At 45.8% G+C, this 25651-nt stretch overlaps 1 protein-coding gene across 3 annotated transcripts in view; it reads left to right on the top strand.

The window, feature by feature from the left end:
• Positions 1-9794: 9794 nt before the first annotated feature.
• mynn (myoneurin) overlaps positions 9795-25651 on the top strand; it is a 467776-nt gene continuing 451919 nt past the window's right edge. For all 3 annotated transcript variants that reach the window (XM_063045225.1, XM_063045221.1, XM_063045228.1), the window contains exons 1-3: positions 9795-10124; positions 12482-12707; positions 21690-21864. In XM_063045225.1, the coding sequence (XP_062901295.1) occupies positions 10120-10124; positions 12482-12707; positions 21690-21864 (406 nt within the window). In that variant the 5' untranslated portion in view covers positions 9795-10119. The remainder of the gene's footprint in view (positions 10125-12481; positions 12708-21689; positions 21865-25651) is intronic.

Below are 25651 nucleotides of genomic sequence, written 5' to 3'. Positions count from 1 at the left end.
AATTGCCATCTTGACCGGTTGAGACCTTATAAGGCACTGGTGAGGCCTCACTTGGAGTATTTTGAGCAGTTTTAGGCCCCTTATGTAAGTAAAGATGTGCTAACATTGGAGAGGGCTCAAAGGACGTTCACAAAATGATTCCAGAATACAAATGTTGCAGGGAACAGGGCGAACCCAAACGCAGGACACTGGCACGGAGATTGAGTTCAGATGCAGATGAGGGTGTGAGAGTGGCTGGCGCTGAACAGTAAACAGGAGACAGGTGGCAGGCAAAACTTATCTTGACACGGAACGTAGAAAGGCAAGCGGTAAACAATAGTTTTCTTGACACGGAGAGATGGAGTTACACAGGTAAACCTTGGTACTCAAGTGAAATTTAGAATCCACAATCCTAAGCGGCTGGGAACGTTAATACCACACTGGCTAAACAATGATCTGGCCATGAGTGGATGCAAAGCCGGGGGTTTTATGCTTCAGGACTTGATGAGAACCAGGTGTGCTGCCATCAAAGGGAATTAGGAGAAAATGGGGAATTAACGGTCGGGACTGTGACAAAATGCTTGTCATATGAGGAGCGTTTGATGGTTCTGAGTCTGTACTCAATGGAATTCAGAAGAATGGGGGAGGGGTGTGCAATCTCATTGAAACCTATTGAATATTGAAAAGCTGCAGTGGAGTGGATGTGGAGAGGATGTTTCCTTTGCTGGAGGAATCTAAGACCAGACGGCACAAAATAGAGGGACGTCCATTTAGAGTGGAAATGGGGATGAATTTCTTCAACCAGAGAGTGGTGAATCGGTGGAATTTATTGCCACAGGCAGCTGTTGAAACCAAATGATTGGGTATATTTATGGCAAAGGTTGATAGATTATTAATTAGTCAGGGCACTAAGGGAGAAGGCAGGAAATTATGGCTGAGAACAAAGTGGATCAGCCATGATGAAATGGGAGACCAGACTCATAGAACATAGAATAATACAGCACAGTACAGGCCCTTCGGCCCACAATGTTGTGCTGACCCTGCCTCCCATATAACCCCCCACCTTAAATTCCTCCTTTATACCTGTCTAGTAGTCTCTTAAACTTCACGAGTGTATCTGCCTCCACCACTGACTCAGGCAGTGCATTCCACGCACCAACCACTCTCTGAGTAAAAAAACCTTCCTCTAATATCCCCCTTGAACTTCCAACCCCTCACCGTAAAGCCATGTCCTCTTGTATTGAGCAGTGGTGCCCTGGGGAAGAGGCGCTGACTATCCACTCTATCCATTCCTCTTAATATCTTGTATACCTCTATCATGTCTCCTCTCATCCTCCTTCTCTCCAAAGAGTAAAGCCCTAGCTCTCTGATCATAATCCATACTCTCTAAACCAGGCAGCATTCTGGTAAAACTCCTCTGTACCCTTTCCAATGCTTCCACATCCTTCCTATATTGAGGCGACCAGAACTGGACACAGTACTCCAAGTGTGGCCTAACCAGAGATTTATAGAGCTGCATCATTACCTCGTGACTCTTAAACTCTATCCCACGACTTATGAAAGTTAACACCCCATAAGCTTTCTTAACTATCCTATCTACCTGTGAGGCAACTTTCAGGGATCTGTGGACATGTACCCCCAGATCCCTCTGCTCCTCCACACTACCAAGTATCCTACCATTTACTTTGTACTCTGCCTTGGAGTTTGTCCTTCCAAAATGTACTACCTCACACTTCTCCAGGTTGAACTCCATCTGCCACTTCTCAGCCCACTTCTGCATCCTATCAATGTCTCTCTGCAATCTTTGACAATCCTCTACACCATCTACAACCACCACCCACCTTTGTGTCATCTGCAAACTTGCCAACCCACCCTTCTACCCCCACATCCAGGTCGTTAATAAAAATCACGAAAAGTAGAGGTCCCAGAACAGATCCTTGTGGGACACCACTAGTCACAACCCTCCAATCTGAATGTACTCCCTCCACCATGACCCTTTGCTTTCGGCAGGCAAGCCAATTCTGAATTCACCTGGCCAAACTTCCCTGGATCCCATGCCTTCTGACTTTCTGAATAAGTCTACCGTGTGGAACCTTGTCAAATGCCTTACTAAAATCCATATCGATCACATCCACTGCACTACCCTCATCTATATGCCTGGTCACCTCCTCAAGGAACTCTATTAGGCTTGTTAGACACGATCTGCCCTTCACAAAGCCATACTGACTGTCCCTGATCAGACCATGATTCTCTAAATGCACATAGATCCTATTATATAATTCTTTTCCAACAGCTTTCCCACCACAGACGTAAGGCTCACTGGTCTATAATTACCCAGACTATCCCTACTACCTTTTTTGAACAAGGGGACAACATTCACCTCCCTGCAATCCTCCAGCACCATTCCCTTAGGCAATGAGGCCACAAAGATCCTAGCCAGAGGCTCAGCAATCTCTTCCCTTGCCTCATGGAGCAGCCTGGGGAATATTCCATCAGGCCCCGGTGACTTATCCGTCCTAATGTATTTTAACAACTCCAACACCTCCTCTCCCTTAATATCAACATGCTCCAGAACATCAACCTCACTCATATTGTCCTCACCCTCATCAAGTTCCCTCTCATTGATGAATACCGAAGAGAAGTATTCATTGAGGACCTCGCTCACTTCCACAGCCTCCAGGCACATCTTCCCACCTTTATCTCTAATCGGTCCTACCTTCACTCCTGTCATCCTTTTGTTCTTCACATAATTCAAGAATGCCTTGGGGCTTTCCTTTACCCTACTCGCCAAGGCCTTCTCATGCCCCCTTCTTGCTCTCCTCAGCCCCTTCTTGCTACCTCGCTCCTTTCTTGCTACCCTATATTCCTCAATAGACCCATCTTATCCTTGCTTCCTAAACCTCATGTATGCTGCCTTCTTCCACCTGACTAGATTTTCCACCTCACTTGTCACCCATGGTTCCTTCACCCTACTATTCTTTATCTTCCTCACTGGGACAAGTTTATCCCTAACATCCTGCAAGAGATTCCTAAACATCGACCACATGTCCATAGTACATTTCCCTGCAAAAACATCATTCCAATTCACACCCACAAGTTCTAGCCTTATAGCCTCATAATTTGCCTTTCCCCAATTAAAAATTTTCCTGTCCTGTCTCATTCTATCCTTATCCATGATAATGCTAAAGGCCAGGGAGTGATGGTCACTGTCCCCCAGATGCTCACCCACTGAGAGATCTGTGACCTGACCCAGTTCGTTACCTAATACTAGATCTAGTATGGCATTCCCCCTAGTCGGCCTGTCAACATACTGTGATAGGAAACCGTCCTGGACACACTTAACAAATTCTGCCCCGTCTAAACCATTGGAACTAATCAGGTGCCAATCAATATTAGGGAAGTTAAAGTCACCCATCATAACAACCCTGTTATTTTTGCACCTTTCCAAAATCTGCTCCTCCGTATCTCTGTTGCTACCAGGGGGCCAAGAGAATACTCCCAACAGAGTAACTGTTCCCTTCCTGTTCCTGACTTCCTCCCATACTGACTCAAAAGAGGATCCTGCTACACTACCCACCCTTTCTGTAGCTGTAATAGTATCCCTGACCAGTAATGCCACCCTTCCTCTTCTTTTACCCCCTCTCTATCCCTTTTAAAGCACTGAGATCCAGGAATATTGAGAATCCATTCCTGCCCTGGCGCCAGCCAAGTCTCTGTAATGGCCACGACATCATAATTCCATGTATGTATCCAAGATCTCAGTTCATCACCTTTGTTCCTGATGCTTCTTGCATTGAGGTACACACATTTCAGCCCTTCTACCTTACTGTCTTTACACCGTTTATTCTGCTTCTCTTTCCTCAAAGCCTCTCTATATGTTAGATCTGGCTTTACTTCATGCACTTCCTTCACTGCTCTATCACTCCCGGTCCCACCCCACTTGCAAATTAGTTTAAACCCTCCTGAACCATGCTAGCAAACCTACCTGCAAGTGGCCTACTCGATGGACCAAGTGGCCTAATTCTGCTCCTGCATCTTATAGTCAGGTGGCCTAAGAGCAACTACTTTGTACAAATGGGCAACTGAATACTGGCTCATCCTGCGAAGCCCGTTGCCTCGGAATGAATATTGAGGGGCTGTTCGTGTCAGCAATGCAAACGATAGCCAAGGTAAACTGGCTAAACATTGATGATGATGACGTCGACTCAGGCCTGAGAGGCCAGCGTCAGGCACTTTCATGCCTTACAAAGCACTGAATGAGAGACTGTGTGGCACAGCACTCCTCACATTTCGCAGTGCAGTACGTTTCTTTATTTTACGAGGTTCAGTTGTGAGCTCAACACTCAACCCGGCACGAATGGAAAGCGTACTTGGGAACAGCCCGACTGGATTCGAACCTGGGAACCTCCGTTCCGGAGTCCGGCACTGATGTCACTGCGCTAAACATTGCCCAACGTGTAATTGTGCAGGAAATGACCATCCTGAGGGCTATGAAGCCCTGTCATTTTGTCACAAACAAGAGAAAATCTGCAGGTGCTAGAAATCCAAGCAACACACACAAAATATGCTGGAGGAACTCAGCAGGCCAGGCAGAGTATTTTGTGTGTGTTGTCTGTCATTTGTTGGTAACTGTGGACAAGAATCTTGCAGTGATATCTTGAAACCTCACCATGATCTCCCAGAAGATGTGAATTACATGAGACCTCACCATGATCTCCCAGAAGATACAAATGACAGATTCTGCCCCTTCCCCAACTGCCGGAAGTGATGACCAAGAAACCTTTTGTCCTGAATATCTGACAAAGCTTACCTTGATGTCCAGCCAGCTATTAGAGACCCCAATGAAAGATTATTTCTTGTATCAGATTCCATCGTCATGAGGTAGGATGACTTTAGTAGCAAGGCCAATGGTGCTGGGTGGAGTGATGCTTCAGGGAGAGGGATGGGGTGGAGAGGACATAACAGGTATATTCCTTCTGGAAATCCATTTGCTCCAGAGGAAAAATGGACGTTGGTGTTGCAGTGTGTGAGCAGTATTATATTTCCCTCTGTCCTCCCCATTTCCACCAACTATCCCTCCCTCCAGATCCACCCTATCTCCTTTCAATCTCACACTTTTCTCTTCTTCAGTCAGGCATTGGTCAGACCACACTGGAGTACTGTGAGCAGTTTTCAGCCCCTTATCTAAGAAAAGATGTGCTGCTATTGGAGGGGGTGCAGAGGAGGTTCAGAAGAATGATTCTGGGAATGAACGGTTAACATATGAGGAGTATTTGATGGCTCTGGACCTGTACCACTGGTTTAAAAGCATAAGGGGGGATCTCACTGAAATATTGAAAGACCTAGATAGAGTGGATGTGAAGGGGATGTTTCCTATAGTGGAGGAGTCTAGGGCCAGAGCTTAAGAACAGAGGAATGCCCATTTTGAACAGAGATGAGGAGATAATTTCTTTAGCTAGAGAGTAGTGAATCTGTGGAATTAATTGCCACAGATGGTTCTGGAGGCTGAGCCACTGAGTATATTTCGAGCTGAGTTTGATAGGCGTTTGTTTAGTTAGGATGTCAAAGATTACAGGGAGAAAGCAGGAGAATGAGGTTGAGAGGGTTTACTAAATCAGCCATGATAGAATGGCAGAGCAGACTCGATGGGCTGAATGGCCTAATTCTGCCTCTATGTCTTCTGGTCTTATCCAGTGTCCATTGCCACCCTGTCTTAGAGCAAGGAATAACTGAATGTTCTCTGCAGTAAGGAGGACCTTTGGCCCAGTGGTTCTATACTACCCCAACTGCCCTGTGTTCTCTCCAAAGCCTTACATCATTTCAGGTACGTATCCACTCCATTTGAATATTACAAATGGGATCTGCTGGCACCTCTCACCTTGCTGAGCACAGCACCACAGACCCTAACCCTAACTGTTGTGTGTTTAATACTTAAATAATATTTGAGTAATTTGATTAAGCATTCTTGTTGGTTTAAATGATCTACTATGGGTTATATGTATAAATATGTGAGTTGCACTCTCATCATGCTGCCACGTGATAAGTGCAGCCTCGCTTAAAGTAAACATGAAGTCAGCCCAGACTCCTGTGTCTTCCTTTGAATTAGTTTAATGTTTTGAAGTTACAAATCATAACATTGATAATGAGGTATTTTTAAAATTAACCCAGGACAGCTATCAATCTTTTGAATTGCAACAAAATGTTCAAAGTAAAAAACCCGCAGCAACTATAAAACACAACTGAGTACATGCAGAGGTGGTTGAGGTAAAAAATAAAGCTGCACAGTACAAGTTCTTTGGAAGGGAAGACATAAACGATTTTAAAAAAAGATAGAAAATGTAAGAATTCGCAGGTTCATAAAAATGTGTATGGGTGATAATAATCATTAAAAAACAGAAATGGCTGGCTACATTGGAAAGACTGATGACTTTGATTGCACAATAGATAACTGGATTTTACATACTGAGCAAGTTGAGCAGTATTTTGATGCAAATGAAATAGCCAATGAGAAGCAAGTTGCAATTTTGCTGAATGCATTAGGTTTAAAAGCATACAGTTGGCGTCAAACAAACAAGAGAAAATCTGCAGATGCTGGAAATCTGAGCAACACACACAAACTGCTGGAGGAACTCAGCAGGGCAGGCAGCATCTATGGACAAAATACAGTCAGCAGCTTTTTTCCATGATTTCCAGCATTTTGTGTGCGCTGCTCACTTTGCTTTGAAGTTTGACTGCTCAAACCAATCCTGCAGAAATAAGCTTTGCAAATATTGCCAAAGTCATGCAGGAACATTTAGAACTGAAGCCATTGTTTATTCCAGAAGGCTTTAGGTTTCATAAGTGGAATCAAAAAGGAGAATCCATTTCATCATATGTAACTGAATTGACAATATTGTGTGAACGTTGTCAGCTTGGTAATGGATTTAATGATGTACTCAGAAATGATTTAGTTTGTGGAGTCTTAAAAGAAAGCATTCAAAAACAGCTCCTAACTGAAGCACAACTTACATTCAAAAGAACAGCTGATTACTGTTTCAATGGAAACTGCAGACAGAGATGCAATTGAGTTGCAGTCAGGCATGAAAGAGAGCATGGACAAAATTGCAACATCTAAATAGAAACCAGCCTGGTCAAACACATTGTGTTACTGTTGTGGCAGGGGATCACATACACCAGATCAATGCAGATTTAAGGGTGAAACTTGCAGAAATTGCAACGAAGTAGGACACATTCAAAGAGCATGTCGGGCTTATCTATGGAATACACAGAGAAGAGAAAAGGGTAATAAATCAAGAAACAGTTTCAAAAAGGGCACTAATGTGTATGTTGTTGTTGAAAAACTTGACAATGATAAGAGTGATACTGAACTACATAGCTTGAGATTTACAGTGTGAAAATTAACAATAGATAAGCAATATGGCTTCCACCAGAAGTGGACGGTAAATTAATTAAAATGGTATTGGACACTGGTTCAGCCGTTTGTCATTTCACAAGATGAGTTTGAACAGCAATTCAAAGATATTAAACTGAAACCTGCAGATATCCAACCAAGAACTTACAATGCAGAGAAGATAATTCCTCCATGCCAAACTCCATGAACCATTGCCCAACGGAAGACAAACAGGTGTTGATGCCAACCTCTGTGCCTCTGGTTGGAAAGCATGTTGGACGAAAAGGGGACCATGCTGCTCAGAGAAATCGTGAAAGTGATAGAATTAGTGATTCCACCTGCAACAGTTTTTGTAGGCAACACATCTGAGAAAGCTTCAGATATGTTAATCAGGCAGTTACTTATGAAATATGGCTTGGTTTTAGAACAAAACAAAAAACATAGAAATTTACAGCACATTACAGGCCTTTCGGCCCACAATGTTGTGCCGACCGTGTAACCTAATCTAGAAACCACCTAGAATTTCCCTACCACATAGCCCTCTATTTTTCTAAGCTCCATGAATCTATCTCAAAGGCTTTTATAAGACCCTATTGTATCCACTTCCACCACTGCTGCCAGCAGTGCATTCCACACACCCACCACTCTCTGTGTGAAAAACTTACCCCTGACATCCCCTCGGTATCTATTTCCCAAGCACCTTAAGACTATGCCCCCTTGTATTAGCCATTTCAGCCCTGGGAAAAAGCCTCTGACTGTCCATATGATCAATGCCTCTCATCATCTTATACACCTCAATCAGGTCACCTTTCATCCTCCGTCACTCCAAGGAGAAAAGGTCAAGTACACTCAATAATTCTCATAAGGTATGCCCTCCAATCCAGGCAACATCCTTGTAAATCTCCTCTACACTCTCCGTATAGTATCTACGTCCTTCTTGTAGTCAGGTGGCCAGAACTGAACACAGTACTCCAAGCAACACACATCAAAGTTGCTGGTGAACGCAGCAGGCCAGGCAGCATCTATAGGAAGAGGCGCAGTCGACGTTTCAAGCCGAGACCCTTCGTCAGTGTTGTCAATCAGAGCCAAGGTGTTCAAATACGTAATTGATCAGACAGGAAGGTCTATGAAGCACTGGTAGACAGGGTGGTGAGGAAGGTGTGTGGTATACTTGTCTTCATGGCCTCACACTTTGAGTAAAACTGTTTGGAAGGTGGCATTACAGTTGTATAAACACATGGTGAGTCTGCACTTGGAATGTGGTGTGTAGTTGTGCTCACGACATTACAGGAGTATGTGATTTACAACAGAGAGGGTGAAGAAAAGATTCCGAAGTGGGTTTACACACACACAATGCTGGAGGAACTCAGCAGCTCTGGCAGCACCTATGTTTTGGGCCGAGACCCTTTTCAAGACAGGAAAGATGGGAAGATGCCAGAATAAGAAAGTGGGGTGACAGCAATGAGGGTAAGCTAGAAGGTGATAGGTGAAACCAGATGGGGAGATGAAGTAAGAAGCTGGGAGGTGATGGGTGGAAAAGATAAAGGGCTGGAGAAGATGAAATCTGATAGGAGAGGAGAGTGGACCGTGGGAGGAAGGGAAGGAGGTGAGGCGCTGGGGGAGGTGATAGGCAGATGAGGAGAAGAGTTAAGATGCCAGAGTGGGGAATTTAAGAAGGGGGAAGGTGGAGGGAAAAATTACTGTAAGTTGGAGAAATTGATGCATCTCGGGTGCACAGGTGTAAGGTGAGAGAGAGGAGATCTGAGGGTAAATTTTTCACACAGAGTTGGCATTGGACAGATACAGTATTTGACCAGAGGCATTAGACCATAAGATATAGAAGCAGAATTAGGCCATTTGCCCCATTGGGTCTGCTCCACCATCTCACCAAGCCTGATCCATTTTCCCTCTCAGCCCCAATCTCCTACCTTCCCCATATCCCTTCATTCCGTGGCCAATTAATAACCTCTCAACATCTGCCTTAAATATGTATATAAAGACTTGGTCTCCACAGCATCTGTGGCAACGAATTCCTCAGATTCGCCTCTCTGTCATAGAATTGTCAGAAGGCGGCCCATCGGCCCGACTCATCCGTGCTGTAGCGATGCCTACCATTTGCCAATGTTGTCTCATATCTCTTTAAACTGACCTTTCAAGTGTTGTATTTGAACCTGCCTCTCCCGTTTCCTCTGGCAGCTCTTCCCAGAGGACACGGTCCTGCATTCAGAAGTTTGGGATCGGGCTAATTAGAATCGGGGGATTGAGAGCCATGAGCTTCAGGCAATACACAAAATGCTGGAGGAACTCAGCAGGCCAGGCAGCATCTACGGGAAAAAAGTATAGCTGACATTTCGGGCCAAAACCCTTCCATAGGACTAGGGAAAAAAATGAGGAAAACTTCAGGATTTGGGTTGGGCCCATTGTGGAAGCGTCGCCCGGGACTGAGGACAGCTACTGTGGGGGCAGGTCCACGTGGGAGAGCAGTTCAGAAGGCGGAGCCTGGGCTCCACAGCGGTGGGGATTGGAGAGTCCCAAAGAGGGGCGGGCTCTTGGACCTTATGAAGGTGAGGATTGGAGAATCGCGGCAAAGGGCTGAGCCTATGACTTGAACAGGACGAGGATTGGAGGATCATAGAGACAGAGGACGCGGATTGGAGGATCACAGTGTGGAGGCGGGTCCTGCGGCTCCACGGGGAGCCTCAGACGCGAGCGAACTCTATTTTGTGAGAAGCAGTAAAGCGAGGCCGAGGATGGGGTGAGATTGGCGGGTGGAGAGGAGGCCGCACCTGTCCTGCTCCTGCACCCTCGATCCGTCTCCAGGGCTGCTCCCTCCTTCACGTCCCTCACTCGAAATCCTCACTTTGGCTGCCGTCGTAGGCGGAGAGACCGGGCCGGGGACAGAAACGTGAAGGAGGCTTCAGTGTCGAAACCGTGGTGGTGCTGAGGGAGGGTCACACCGTGGGAGGGGCGGTACCGAGGGAGGGTCACACTGTGGGAGGGGGTGGTACCGAGGGAGAGTCACACTGTGGGAGAGGCGGTACCGAGGGAGGGTCACACTGTGGGAGGGGCGGTACCGAGGGAGGGTCACACTGTGGGAGGGGGTGGTACCGAGGGAGGGTCACACTGTGGGAGAGGCGGTACCGAGGGAGGGTCACACTGTGGGAGGGGCGGTACCGAGGGAGGGTCACACTGTGGGAGGGGGTGGTACCGAGGGAGGGTCACACTGTGGGAGGGGCGGTACCGAGGGAGGGTCACACTGTGGGAGGGGCGGTACCGAGGGAGGGTCACACTGATGGAGGGTCACACCGTGGGGGGGCAGTATCGAGGGAGGGTCACACCGTGGGGGGGGGCGATACCAAGGGGGGGTCACACCGTGGGAGGGGCGGTACCGAAGGAGGGTCACACCGCGGGGGGGTCACACCGCGGAGGGGGTACCGAGGGGGGAGTCACACCATGGTGGGGGCAGTACCGAGGGGGGTCACACCGCGGGAGGGGCGGTACCGAGGGTGGGGGTCACTGTGGGAGGGGTGGTACCGAGGGGGCGGGTCACACTGTGGGAGGGTCACACTGTGGGAGGGGCAGTACTGAGGGAGGGTCACACTGTGGGAGGGGCGGTACTGAGGGAGGGTCAAACTGGGTGGAGCGGTACTGAGAGAGGGTCACACTGTGAGAGGGGTGGTACTGTGGGAGGGTCACACAATGAGTGAGGTGGCGCAAGTGGTCCACCATGATCAGTCCGACATGTTCCCAGGGTGGTTCATCCAGGACAATATCCAACTTGTCTGGGATCGGATTTACCTGTTCAGAGAGGCTGGTCTTGTCAGTCGCATTTCTCTCCCTTGACCAAGAGGAGGCATTTGATGGGGTGGATCACGATACCTTTTTGGGACTTTGCAAGCATCTGGGCTTTGACCACATTTTGTTCTTTGGGAGGGAGGTGCGTCAAGGGTGCTCCAAGTCAGGAGATATTCCTGTGCCTTTTCTGTGAGAGGTTGATGGGTTTGGTTCTATGCGAACCTGACATGGAGGCTGTCCTTCAGGCTTACGCTGATGATGGCCTCCTTGTGGTCACTGGCTCAGTTCACTTGCAGAGGATGCGAGACTGCCAGCAGATCATCTTGGCTGCGTTCTCTGCAAGGGTCAACTGGGAAAAGTGTGTAGGCCTCTTGGTGGGTCAGTAGCTGGTGGACTCCTACCAGCCGGGTGAGACCCTTTGTGTGGAGCACCATGCACCTCCTCTACTTGGGGGTCTACCTGTGCTTGATGGAGGAGGCCTGGTTGGCGACCTGGCGGGATTTGGAGACAAAAATCTCTGCCAGGCTGGGATGCTGGTCAGGCCTCCTTCCTGCAATCTCATCCTGGGGAAGGGCATTGGTTATAAATCCTCTAGTTGCCTCCATGATATTGTACTGGTTGATTACTTTAGTCCCGCTCATTTCTTTTGCCTTCAGGGCACAGAAGAGGCTGATGGATTTCTGGGGCAAATTGGAGGCATTGGGTCTCTGCTGTGGTCCTGAGTCTTCCAGTCGTGGTGGTTGGCAGTCCTTGGTGTGTTTGCGCACCCAACTGGTGGCTCTCTGACTTAGGACCCTGCAGAAATAGCTGTATAAGACCACCCTCCGAGATGGAATGAGTAGGCGACACACTTTCTCTGCTGGGGCACTGCCTGCAGGAGGGCACACAGCTTCCAACGGATAGCACCAGCCACACAGCTCTGAGGGGACTGTTTTGCTTTTACCGAGTGCTGTTGAGGGTATGGGGTCTAGTCTCATCCAGATGGGGTGTTCCTGTGCTGGGGGGGGGGCAGTGCTCTGGCTGCGAGGGGGACTGATCCCCATCCTATCACAGTAGGTGTCGAAGATGCTTGGGAAAGTGGAGGAGTTAAAGCTGCACCACCACCCCCTGATGGGCTGGAAGTGCTCGTCAGACCCAGGCCTCGGGATACGATGCAGGAGAAGTTCCCAGGCAATGTAAGTGGGAATGCCCACTGTGTCCTTCTGTGACACTTAAAGGCATTTTTTGTGTGGGCTGCTCTTAAACTTTGTATGCTCTTGAGTGTGTTGATTACGATAAGCTCTGTTTGACTTTCTAATCATTGCTTTATTTTGGCAGATGCTTCTGGCTGGTTGTGCTGTGCTTCTTGCCTCTATGTGGAGGGAATGTCACTGAGTTGGTTGGAATGTTTGGACAGATTCAGTCTCCCAATTATCCAGAGGGTTATCCAAGTGATACAGACATGACCTGGAACATCACGGTGCCCACTGGATTCCGAATCAAACTCTACTTTATGCACTTTGACCTCGAGCCGTCCTATCTCTGTGAATATGACTATGTGAAGGTAAGTGGAAAGCAGAGGACTCTTTGGTTACATTCTTCATCCTGGTATTTCAGAGAAATGGGGCACTCCTCCTTTACCACCTTAACTACTTGTGTTGCCACCTTAAGGATCCCAAGATCCCCCTCTATACCGGTGTAGCTAAGGGTCCACCATTTACTGTTTACTTTCCTCTTGCATTTAACATGAACTATTCTGGGAATGAAAGGTTTGGATGTCTCTGAGATTGCGTTGGCTGGAGTTTAGAAGAATGGGGAGGGGTGGAATCCTCATTGAAACCTATCAAATATTGAAGATTAACTTGCAGGTTGAGTCGGTGGTGAGGAAGGCAAGTGCAATGTCAGCATACATTTCGCAAGGATTAGAATACAAATTGTATAAGGCATTGGTAAGACCAAATTTGGAATATTGTGTACAGTTCTGGTCACTGAATTATAGGAAAGATGTCAATAAAATTGAGAGAGTACAGAGGAGATTTACTAGAATGTTGCCTGGGTTTCATCTCCTAAGTTACAGAGAAAGGTTGAACAAGTTGGGTCTTTATTCTTCGGTGCGTAGAAGGTTGAGGGGGAACTTGATAGAGGTATTTAAGATTATGAGGGGGATACATAGAATTGACGTGGATAGGCCTTTTCCATTGAGAGTGGGGGAGTCAAGAGGACATGAGTTGAGAGTTAAAGGGCAAAAGTTTAAGGGTAACATGAGGGGGAACTTCTTTACTCAGAGAGTGGTGGCTGTGTGGAACGAGCTTCCAGCAGAAGTGGTTGAGGCAGGTTCGATGTTGTCATTTAAAGTTAAATTGGATAGATATATGGACAGGAAGGGAATGGAGGGTTATGGGCTGAGTGCAGGTCAGTGGGACTAGGTGAGAGTAAGAGTTCGGCACGGACTAGAAGGGCCGAGATGGCCTGTTTCCGTGCTGTAATTATTATATGGTTATATATATATTTAAGGCAGAGGTTGATAAAATCTTGATGGGTTAGGGTATGAAGGGATACCGGGAGATGGTGTCTGGGCGGAAGTTTGGATCAGCCATGATGAAATTGCGGAGCACATTTGATGGGCCAAATGGCCTAATTCTGCTCCTGTATCTTATGGTCTTAACTAATGAGATTTTCCTTATTCAAGTAATAAGAATACCAAGAGAAGCTTTTAGAATCGTACTAATATAACCATTTGGAGAACACATTGAAATTGTATGTATGTTTTATGACCACTTGGGGGCGTAAAAAGATTAAATGCCAGACCCCTTTTTACTGGGTGTCTCCAGAGATGTGGCTTTTTAGCTGCTCGCCAACAACCATTGGGCTCAACAGTGAGAAAACCACCATTCTCAGACTGTGTGTCAAGGATCAATGTGCCTTAGATTTCATTAAACCTTGGAGGATGGGATGTCTTGCCTACCCGAACTCCGATCTGTGTGACTTCTGTTATTACTGCACCATGCTACCACCTGTTGGCAAGAAGTAATAGACCGCATACAATTATAAAGGAAATGTATTTAATAGTGTTAACTTAACCAATCTGCTATTAAAGAAGAAAGGGAAAAAAAGTAAAAAACAAAAGGGGCCCATCATAATTAAAACAGTCAAATGTGCACAGGTTGGAGCTTAGATCTTCCAAAAGTTGATGTATTCTAATGTAGTCATGGCACCATTTCCTATTCACCGATTACTGGTCGTTTTCCATCTTGGACTCCAGTGAATCATGCATTCCCATTGGATTGAATCCCTCGGCTAGCTCTCTCAAGTTTCTTCTCTCCATCTCCCACTGAAAAGACCTCAACCCACCTCGGTGTCCGCTACAAAACCTCTTTGCCCAGCATACTCTAAAACCTTCTCCCAATTCCACCATCCTGATTGGCTGGCACTACATTCCTAAGCGTGAACATCATAACCCCTTTAACGGTAACCCATGCACTGCTTCTATGGGAAAACAATAAATGAAATGCCCTACAACATTAGCAGTAAAATCTTAACCAGGGCATTACACATCCCTATGAGAACTAATTAAAATACAAATTTAATTGTTAAGCTGCAAAGAAAATATCAATCGAAGTCTAATCAAAGAATTAAATGGCTTGATTAAAATCAAGTAAGGACCATGTAGGTGGACTGGTGAACAGATGCTGTGGGAAATGGATTGGGCATTTGAGGGAAATGAAGTTTGGGTAAATGTTGCAGGTAGTTTCTGATGAAATGATGAGACTGGGGAGGAAATTTAAAACCAGAAAACCCAATGTCACAGCCTTGGAATAGAGGGGCTTCTATTTACAACAGCGATGAGGAATTTCTTTACCAGAGGGTGATGAAGGTGAAGTCATTGGGTATATTTAAAGTGGATGTTGATAGGTTCTTGATTATTCGGGATGTCCAAGATTATGGATAGAAGGTAGGAGAATGGGGTTGAGATTGGTAATAAATTAGCCATGACGAAATGGCAGAGCAAGTTAGATGGGCTGAATGGCCTAATTCTATTCCTATATCTTGTGGTGTAATGGAGCAAGGAGAGAAGTTCAGATTTAAACAAAAATGCAGATATGCAACAGTGGTTGTAATACTCTGGAAAATAATCCAGTGATGTCACAGGGACACGTTGATTTAATCACAGAAACTTGGCACAAACCGTGTAGGAATGGAAAATAAATATGCAGCATCTCAGTAACAGTTGCAGCAGCAGCACTGAGAGAGGGCACAACCATCAGACCGGGTCAGGAATAATGAGGGAGGATCCCACTGTTGGAGGGCACAAAGAGCCCTACTCAGAGTGGAGGATAATGAGGGAGGAGAGGGAGGGCCTGACTGTTAGAGTGGAGGATAATGGGTGTGAAGAGGGAGGGCCCAACTGTCAGAGTGGACAGAGAACTATACTCAGTGTGGGGGATAATGAGGGAGGATCTCACCATTGGAGGGGACAGAGAGCCACACTTAGCAGAGGATAATGGGGGAGGAGAGTGAGGGCACGCTTGTTGGAGGGGACAGAGAGCCACACTTGGCGGAGGATAATGGAGTAGGGATGGGAGGAGCCCAGAGCCGGAGGACACGGAGACCAACACTCAGTGGGGAATAATGGAGGGAGGAGAGCATGGTTGTCACTGTCGGGGACAGAGAACTACACTCGGAATGGAGGATATTGGGGGAGGGAGGGTAATGAGCTAGTGACGGAGGGCCCCAAGAGAGGATGAGGTAGGGCATTTTTAATTATCTCTACCTATTTGAGCTTCTGATTCCTCATGCACTTCAACCCCAATGGTAAAAGCTTCTGCTTTGAAGTGACCTCCCCTGCACAAAGTTCAAATTCAGTTTAATGTCATTCAACTGTACACACAAATACCACCAAATGAAACAATATTACTCTGGACCAAGGTGCATAACTCGCACACACAACACAAAGTAATATTACCACGTGGAAATTAACAAATAATAAAGTGTATTTATGGTACAAGTTAAAAAGTAAAGTATAATGCTTTTGGCGCATTAAGAGTGATGAGACCTGGGTGGTGGCAGGCAGTTCAGTAGTCTTACAGATGGGGTAAGAAGCTGCTTCCTATCTAAAATGTGCTTGTGCTTGTTCTAATGCTACGGTATGTCCTCCTTGATGGTAGGGGGTCAAAGCTTGTCCTAATGCTACGGTATGTCCTCCCTGATGGTAGGGGGTCAAAGCTGTGCTGTCTGTCACTAAGTCGTGGTGGTGGATCCTGAGTTGATATCTCACAAAGCTGGTCATCTCGTTTGTTAATCTAACAATCTCTTTAAGATGTTTCTCTAATCATTTCTTTCTCCATTTTTTTGGTAATAATGTTTTAATTTAGAGCGTGGATCAGTACTTGGAGCTATTATGTTGTGGCCTTTACAGAGACTTGGATGGTGCAGGGGCAGGAATGGTTACTTAGAGTGCCAGGCTTTAGATGTTTCAGAAAGGACGGAGAGGGAGGCAAAAGAGGTGAGGATGTGGCACTGTTGATCAGGGATAGTGTCACGGCTGCAGAAAAGGAGGAAGTCATGGAGGGATTGTCTACTGGGTCTCTGTGGATGGAAGTTAGAAACAGAAAGGGGTCAATAACTCTACTGCATGTTTTTTATAGACCACCCAATAGTAACAGGGACATTGAGGAGCAGATAGAGAGACAGATTCCGGAAAGGTGTAATAATAACAGGGTTGTCGTGGTGGAAGATTTTAATTTCCCAAAAATTGATTGGCATCTCCCTAGAGCATGGGGTTTAGATGGGGTGGAGTTTGTTAGGTGTGTTCAGGAAGGTTTCTTGATACAATATGTAGATAAGACTACAAGAGGAGAGGCTGTACTTGATCTAGTATTGGGAAATGAATCTGGTCAGGTATCAGATCTCTCAGGGGGAGAGCATTTTGGAGATAGTGATCACAATTCTATTTCATTTACCATAGCATTGGAGAGGGATAGGAGCAGATAAGTTAGGAAAGTGTTTAATTGGAGGAAGGGGAAATATGAAGCTATCAGGCAGGACCTTGGAAGCATAAATTGGGAACAGATGTTCTGAGGGAAATGTACGGCAGAAATGTAGCAAATGTTCAGGGGATATTTGCGTGGAGTTCTGTATAGGTATGTTCCAATGAGACAGGGAAAGGATGGAAGGGTACAGGAACCATACCCGAGTACCCTAATCTAGTCAAGAAGGAAATCAAAGTTTACGAAAGGTTCAAAAAAACTAGGTAATGATAGAGATCTAGAAAATTATAAGGCCAGCAGCAAGGAGCTTAAGAATGAAATTAGGAGAGCCAGAAGGGTCCATGAGAAGGCCTTGGTGAGCAGGATTAAGGAAAACTCCAAGGCATTCTACAAGTATGTGAAGAGCAAGACGATAAGATGTGAGACAGTAGGACCAATCAAGCATGACAGTGGAAAAGTCTATATGGAGTCTCAGGAGATAGCAGAGATACTTAATGAATACTTTGCTTCAGTACTCACTACAGAAAAGGATCTTGGTGATTGTAGGGATTACTTGCAGCGGATTGAAAAGCTTGAGCATATAGACTTTAAGAAAGAGGATGTGCTGGAGTGTTTGGAAAGCATCAATTCAGATAAGTCTCTGGGACTGGATGAGATGTACCCCAGGCTACTGTAGGAGGTGAGGGAGGAGATTGCTGAGCCTCTGGCAATGATCTTTGCATCATCAATGGGGACGGGAGAGGTTCCGGCAGATTGGAGGTTTGCAGATGTTGTTCCCTTATTCAAGAAAGAGAGTGAAGGTAGAAACATAGAAAACCCTCAGCACAATACAGGCACTTTGGCCCACAAAGTTGTGCCAAACATGTCCCTACCTTAGAAATTACAGTGTTACCCATAGCCCTCTATTTTTCTAAGCTCCATGTACCTATCCAAAAGTCTCCACGCACTCACCACTCTCTGCGTAAAAAAAAACAAACAAACAACTTACCCTTGACATCTCTGTACCTACTTCCAAGCATCTTAAACCTGTGCCCTCTTGTGGCAGCCATTTCAGCCCTGGGAAAAAGCCTCTGACTATCCACATGATCAATGCCTCTCTTTATCTTATACACCTCTATCAGGTCACCTCTCATCCTCCGTCACTCCAAGGAGAAAAGGCCGAGTTCACTCAACTTGTTTTCATAAGGCATGCTCCCCAATCCAGGCAACATCCTTGTAAATCTCCTCTGCACCCTTTCTATGGTTTCCACATCCTTCCTGTAGTGAGGCGACCGGAAATGAGCACAGTACTCCAAGTGGGGTCTGACCAGGGTCCTACATAGCTGCAACATTATCTCTTGGCTCCTAAGTTCAATTCCACGATTGATGAAGGCCAATACACCGTATGCCTTCTTAACCACAGAGTCAATCTGCGCAGCTGCTTTGAGCATCCTATGGACTTGGACCCCAAGATCCCTCTGACCATCCGCATTGCCAAGAGTCTTGCCATTAATACTATATTCTGCCATCATATTTGACCTACCAAAATGAACCACTTTACACTTATCTGGGTTGAACTCCATCTGCCACTTCTCAGCCCAGTTTTGAATTTCAGCCTCCTAAGTCCCTCTGCCTTCTGATTTTTGAATTTTCTCCACATTTAGTTAATAGTCTGCACTATTGTTCCTTTTACCAAATGCATTCCCCAACACTGTATTCTATCTGCCACCTTTTTACCCATTCTTCCAATTGAGCTCAGTCCTCCTGCAATCGCATTGCTTCTTCAGCACTGCCTACCCTTCCACCTATTTTTGTATCATTTGCAAATTTTGCCACAAAGCCATCAATTCCATTATCCAAATCAGTGACAAACAATGTGAGAAGTAGTAGTCCTAATACTGACTCCTGAGGAACACGACTAGTCACTGGCAGCCAACCATAAAAAGGCTCCCTTTATTCCCACTTGCTGCCTCCTGCCGTCATTCATTCCTCTATCCATGCTCGTGTCTTTCCTGTAACTCCATAGGACTTTACTTTGTTAAGCAGCCTCATTTGTGGCACCTTATTAAATGCCTTCTGAAAATCTAAACAAATGACATCCACTGCCTCTCCTTTGTCCACCCTCCTTGTTACTTCCTCAAAGAAATCTAACAGATTTGTGAGGCAAGATTTCCCTTGATTCCCAAGATTTCCCATGCTGACTTTGACTTATTATTGGTCTCCAAGTACCCAGAAACCTCATCCTTAATAATGGACTCCCAACACTTTCCCAGACACTGAAGTTAGACTAACTGGCACGTCATTTCCTTGCTTTTATCTTCCTTCCTTCTTAGAGTGCACGGACATTTGCAATTTTCCAGTCCTCTGGGACCATGCCAGGATCAAGTGATTCTTGAAAGATAGGACCAATGGATCTGTTATGTGTTAAACAACCGGACTCTGGGATGTAGTAATTCTGGTCCAGATGACTTATTCACCTTGAGACGTTTGAGTTTGCCTTGCACTTTTCCCTTTATAAAAGCAATGGCACTCACTCCTGGTCCCTGACAATCACAGATCTCTGACATATAGCTAGTGCCTTCCACAGTAAAGACTGAAGCAAAGTACTTATTAAATACATCTGCCATTTCTTTGTCCTCCATTACTATTTCACCAGGATCATCTTCCAATGGTCCAGTGTCAACTCTCACTGCCCCTTTATTCTTTATATAACTGAAAAAAACTTTTAGTATCCTGCTTTGTTTTATTGGCTAATTTGCCCCCATATTTCATCTTTACCCTTCTTATAGCTTTTTTTTAGCCTGAAACGTCCAGCCCTGATAAAGTGTCTTGGCCTGAAGCATTGACTGTATTCATTTCTATAGATGCTGCCTGACCTGCTGAGGTTCCTCCAGCATTTGTGTGTGTTGCTCTGGTTTGTGACCAATTTCTCAAGGGCAGGTCAAGGTGACAATAATGCTGATCTTTTCCAGTGACAGCCAGATCTCAAAAATAAAATAAAAATAAATAATGGTTGTAGATTTGGGGCAGGAAAGTACATCATGGCGTGGCTTCGCGAACAAAGATTTAGGAAGGGGGCTGCCCATGTCTGCTGCAGGCTCGCTAGTGGCTGATGAAGGCCATACGCACAGCGGCTGCAAGGGAAATTCTGTTTTGGGTTTGGAAATTGTCGGGGAGGATGGTCGTAGATGTGGGCGTGCCCTTCAGCCTGTGCAATGGTATTTTAGATGGAGTGCAGTGTGTGCGGTACTGGCCCCACCCTTTACACCTGGGGTTCATCTGTCATAGCCTAGCAAACTGGGACGGTGACAGCGACAGTGAGGTCCTCGGGTAGTAGGATTTACGTCGGAGTGTCCATCCCCTAGGTGGATGTCCTGGGAAGGCTAACGAGCCCCACCTGCCCAGGTTTGGATTCACAGTTGTCCTTCTCTTAGGCTGGCTGCCAACCAAGGCTAATTAGCCCAGCAAACCCATCCAGTTATACCACCGGACACTCGGTCGCGCCATGACCCAGCAAGCTCGGTGGAAACGGGGGGTACCGACGAGAAGGTGTTGCTACAGAACCAGTAATGTAGGAGAGGCCATTTGCAGAGGCCAGATAGTGACCACGCGGTGATCACTCCACTGGGAAAGGAGAGGCGATGTATTGCGCGTACACTTTCCCTGGGCGAGTAGGACGTCAGGCCCAGACCTCACCTGCCCCCCGTGCGAGTACAAAATGATAGATAAAAGATGTGGGGATGTGAGAAAAGATTCCAGATTGTTTAGCGTTATTGCCAGTGCATCACTGTGAAGGAGAACAAAATAATTGTTACTCAGGATCCGTTGCAGCACAAAACAAGCAATAAGATATAAAAGACAATATTAATAAAAACAAAATAAATATAAATACCTAAGATAGTGCTTATAAACTGATTTTATGTCCATAAAGTGACACTAGGCACAAGAGTGTCTGTACATAAGGTCACTGACAGGAAATGATAAAATAGTGGTGCTTAGGGGTGTGGAGAGATGGGTTAGTGGGTGGAAGTGTTGATCAGCCTTACTGCTTGGGCAACCTCTTTCAGGACTCTGGGATGTAGTCCATCTGGTCCAGGTGACTTACTCACCTTGAGACCTTTGAGTTTGTGTCTGTAATGTTTTTGAGTCTGGGGGTCTGGTGTGGATGCTAGGTAGCCTCCTCCCTAATGGGAGTGAGGCAGTCAATGAGCAAGGTGAGTGGAATTCTTCATGATGTTACTGGCCCTTTTTTGGCACCTTTATTGCGTATACGTCCTTGATGGTGGGGAGCTGGTGCCGATGATGCGTTGGACAGTTTAACTGTCCGTACTAGAGCCTATCGAAAGTGAAATTTGGTGTGGAAAACAGTATCGTTAACAGCTATTGAAAAGATCTTGGATGGGGATTTTTTAATAGAAAAGAGTTGGCAGGGTCGAGGGAATGAGCTGATGGAAATATTATGTAGCATCTGTTGTGGCCTGGTTTGTCTCCCTGCAGCACAGCAATGGCTCGGTTTTTTATTTTCCATAGAGTTATTATAAATTCAGAGCTCAGTGGTAAACAGTACGTTTTCATTTCAGGTCACTTCTGGTGATATGCTGGAGACATTCTGTGGCCGAGAGAGTACAGACACTGAAAAGATTCCAGGCCAAGACTCTGTTCTCTCCACCGACAATACCATGACACTCCAATTTAAGACAGATTTTTCCAATGAGGAACGGTTCACTGGCTTCGAGGCACACTATGCTGCTATTGGTTAGTTGCTCTTGGTTTCCCTATCTACATGAAAATCAACAACTAAAAGCCTTGTCTGCATTGAGCACAAGGAGTGTTAGTACCTGCTGTGCTGCAGGGGTCAATGTAATCCAAGGGAAAGGAAGGGTATGGTACAGACAAAGAGGTATAAAGGTTCCGAATATACTCCCTGTGAGTTCTGTTACTCCAAACAAATTAATCTAGGCAATGAGACGTGATACTGTTTATCACTGGGGTACAGGACTACAGGGATCTAAATGGGACACCCAAATGGTACGTTGCCTCCCAGGTGCTGGGATCAGATGGAGTCCACAGCATTTTGTAGAGAGGGAGAGTAACCAGATGTCTTGGTACATAATGGTACCAAACACATAGCAAGGAGGTCCTGAACAGAGAATTTAGAGAGCTAGTCAGAAAGCTGAGAAGCCTTCAGAATTGCTGCCAGTAGGGTGAGCAACCTCTTTCAGGACTCTGGGATGTAGTCTGTCTGGTTCAAGTGACTTATCCACAAGACCTTTCGGTTAGCCTAGTGCTTTTTCCTTTGTAATATCAATGGCACTCACTCCCGCTCCCTAACACTCACGGACCTCTGGTTCCTTCCACAGTAAAGACTGAAGCAAAATACCCATTAGGTTTATCTGCCATTTCTTTGTCCCCCATTACTATCTCTCCAGTATCATTTTCTAATGGTCCAATGTCAACTCTCAGCTCTCTTTTATTCTTTGTATAACTGAAAAAATTATAGCATCCTGCTTTATATTATCAGCTAGCTTGCCCTCATACTTCATCATTTCCCTTCTTGTAGCCTTTTTTGCTGCCTTTTTGGGAAGTTTTTAAAATCCAACAATCATCTAATTTCCCTTTCACGTTTGCTACCTGATATGCCCTTTCCTTGGCTTTTATGCATTCTTTAACTTCCCTTGTCAGCCAGGGTTGCCTACCCCTGCCATCTGAGAACAACATCTGAACATAGAACATAGACATTTACCGCACATTACCGGCCCTTTGGCCCACAATGTTGTGCCGACCATGTAACCTACTGAAGGAACTGCCGAGAATCACCCTGCTGCATAGCTCTCTATTTTTCTAAGCTCCATGTACCTATCTAAGAGTCTCTTAAAAGACCCTGTGGAATCTGCCTCCATTGCCATTGCTGGCAATGCATTCCACGTACCCACCACTCTCTGTGTGGGAAAAACTTACCTCTGACATCCCCCTTGTACCTACTTCTAAGCACCTTAAACCTGTGCCCCCTTGTGTTACCATTTCAGCCCTGGGGAAAAGCCTCTGGCTATCCACACAATCAATGCCTCTCATCTTGTACATCTCTGTCAAGTCACCTCTCATCCTCCGTTGCTATAAGGAGAAAAGACCAAGTTCACTCAACCTATTTTCATAAGGCATGGTCTCCAAACCAGGTAACATCCTTGTAAATCTCATTTGCACTCTCTCTATAGTATCTACGTCCTTTCTGTAGTGAGGTGACCAGAACGGAACACAGTACTCCAAGTGGGGTCTATCCAAGGTCTTGTATAGCTTTAACATTACCTCATGCCCCTTGAACTCAACCCACAGTTGATGAATGCCAACACACCATACGCCTTCTTATCAACACTGTCAACCTGAGCAACAGCTTTGAGTGTCCTGTGGACACGGACCCCAAGATCTCTCTGATCCTCCACACTGCCAAGATTCTTACCATTAGTATTACATTTTGTCTTCAAATTTGACCTGTCAATATGAACAACTTCACACTTACCTGGGTGAACTCCATCTTCCACTTCTCTGCCCAGTTCTACGTCTTATCAATGTCCTGCTGTAGCCTCTGACAAATATAGAAACATAGAAGATAGGTGCAGGAGTAGGCCATTCGGCCCTTCGAGCCTGCATCGCCATTTATTATGATCATGGCTGATCATCCAACTCAGAACCCCGCCCCAGCCTTCCCTCCATACCCCCTGACCCCCGTAGCCACAAGGGCCATATCTAACGCCCTCTTAAATATAGCCAATGAACTGGCCTCAACAGTTCCCTGTGGCAGAGAATTCCACAGATTCACCACTCTCTGTGTGAAGAAGTTTTTCCTAATCTCGGTCCTAAAGGCTTCCCCTCTATCCTCAAACTGTGACCCCTCGTTCTGGACTTCCCCAACATCGGGAACAATCTTCCAGCATCTAGCCTGCCCAATCCCTTTAGGATCTTAATACGTTTCAATCAGATCCCCCCTCAATCTTCTAAATTTCAACGAGTACAAGCCCAGTTCGTCCAGTCTTTCTTTATATGAAAGTCCTGCCATCCCAGGAATCAATCTGGTGAACCTTCTTTGTACTCCCTCTATGGCAAGGATGTCTTTCCTCAGATTAGGGGACCAAAACTGCACACAATACTCCAGGTGTGGTCTCACCAAGGCCTTGTACAACTGCAGTAGTACCTCCCTGCTCCTGTACTCGAATCCTCTCGCTATAAATGCCAGCATACCATTTGCCTTTTTCACCGCCTGCTGTACCTGCATGCCCACTTTCAATGACTGGTGTATAATGTCACCCAGGTTTCATTGCAGCTCCCCTTTTCCTAATCGGCCACCATTCAGATAATAATCTGTTTTCCTATTTTTGCCACCAAAGTGGATAACTTCACATTTATCCACATTAAATTGCATCTGCCATGAATTTGCCCACTCACCCAACCTATCCAAGTCACCCTGCATCCTCTTAGCATCCTCCTCACAGCTAACACTGCCACCCAGCTTCGTGTCATCCGCAAACTTGGAGATGCTGCATTTAATTCCCTCATCCAAGTCATTAATATATATTGTAAACAACTGGGGTCCCAGCACTGAGCCTTGCGGTACCCCACTAGTCACCGCCTGCCATTCTGAAAAGGTCCCGTTTATTCCCACTCTTTGCTTCCTGTCTGCTAACCAATTCTCCACCCACACCAATACCTTACCCCCAATACCGCGTGCTTTAAGTTTGCACACTAATCTCCTGTGTGGGACCTTGTCAAAAGCCTTTTGAAAATCTAAATATACCACATCCACTGGTTCTCCCCTAACCACTCTACTAGTTACATCCTCAAAAAATTCTATGAGATTTGTCAGACATGATTTTCCTTTCACAAATCCATGCTGACTTTGTCCGATGATTTCACCGCTTTCCAAATGTGCTGTTATCACATCCTTGATAACTGACTCCAGCAGTTTCCCCACCACCGACGTTAGGCTAACCGGTCTATAGTTCCCCGGTTTCTCTCTCCCTCCTTTTTTAAAAAGTGGGGTTACATTAGCCACCCTCCAATCCTCAGGAACTAGTCCAGAATCTAACGAGTTTTGAAAAATTATCACTAATGCATCCACTATTTCTTGGGCTACTTCCTTAAGCACTCTAGGATGCAGACCATCTGGCCCTGGGGATTTATCTGCCTTCAATCCCTTCAATTTACCTAACACCACTTCCCTACTAACATGTATTTCGCTCAGTTCCTCCATCTCACTGGACCCTCTGTCCCTTACTATTTCTGGAAGATTATTTATGTCCTCCTTAGTGAAGACAGAACCAAAGTAATTATTCAATTGGTCTGCCATGTCCTTGCTCCCCATAATCAATTCACCTGTTTCTGTCTGCAGGGGACCTACATTTGTCTTTACCAGTCTTTTCCTTTTTACATATCTATAAAAGCTTTTACAGTCCGTTTTTATGTTCCCTGCCAGTTTTCTCTCATAATTTTTTTTCCCCTTCCTAATTAAGCCCTTTGTCCTCCTCTGCTGAACTCTGAATTTCTCCCAGTC

This window comes from Mobula hypostoma, chromosome 4 (genome assembly GCF_963921235.1).
Source record: "Mobula hypostoma chromosome 4, sMobHyp1.1, whole genome shotgun sequence".
NCBI classification, from domain to species: Eukaryota; Metazoa; Chordata; class Chondrichthyes; order Myliobatiformes; family Myliobatidae; genus Mobula; species Mobula hypostoma.
This window is presented reverse-complemented; position numbering and strand designations above follow the sequence as displayed.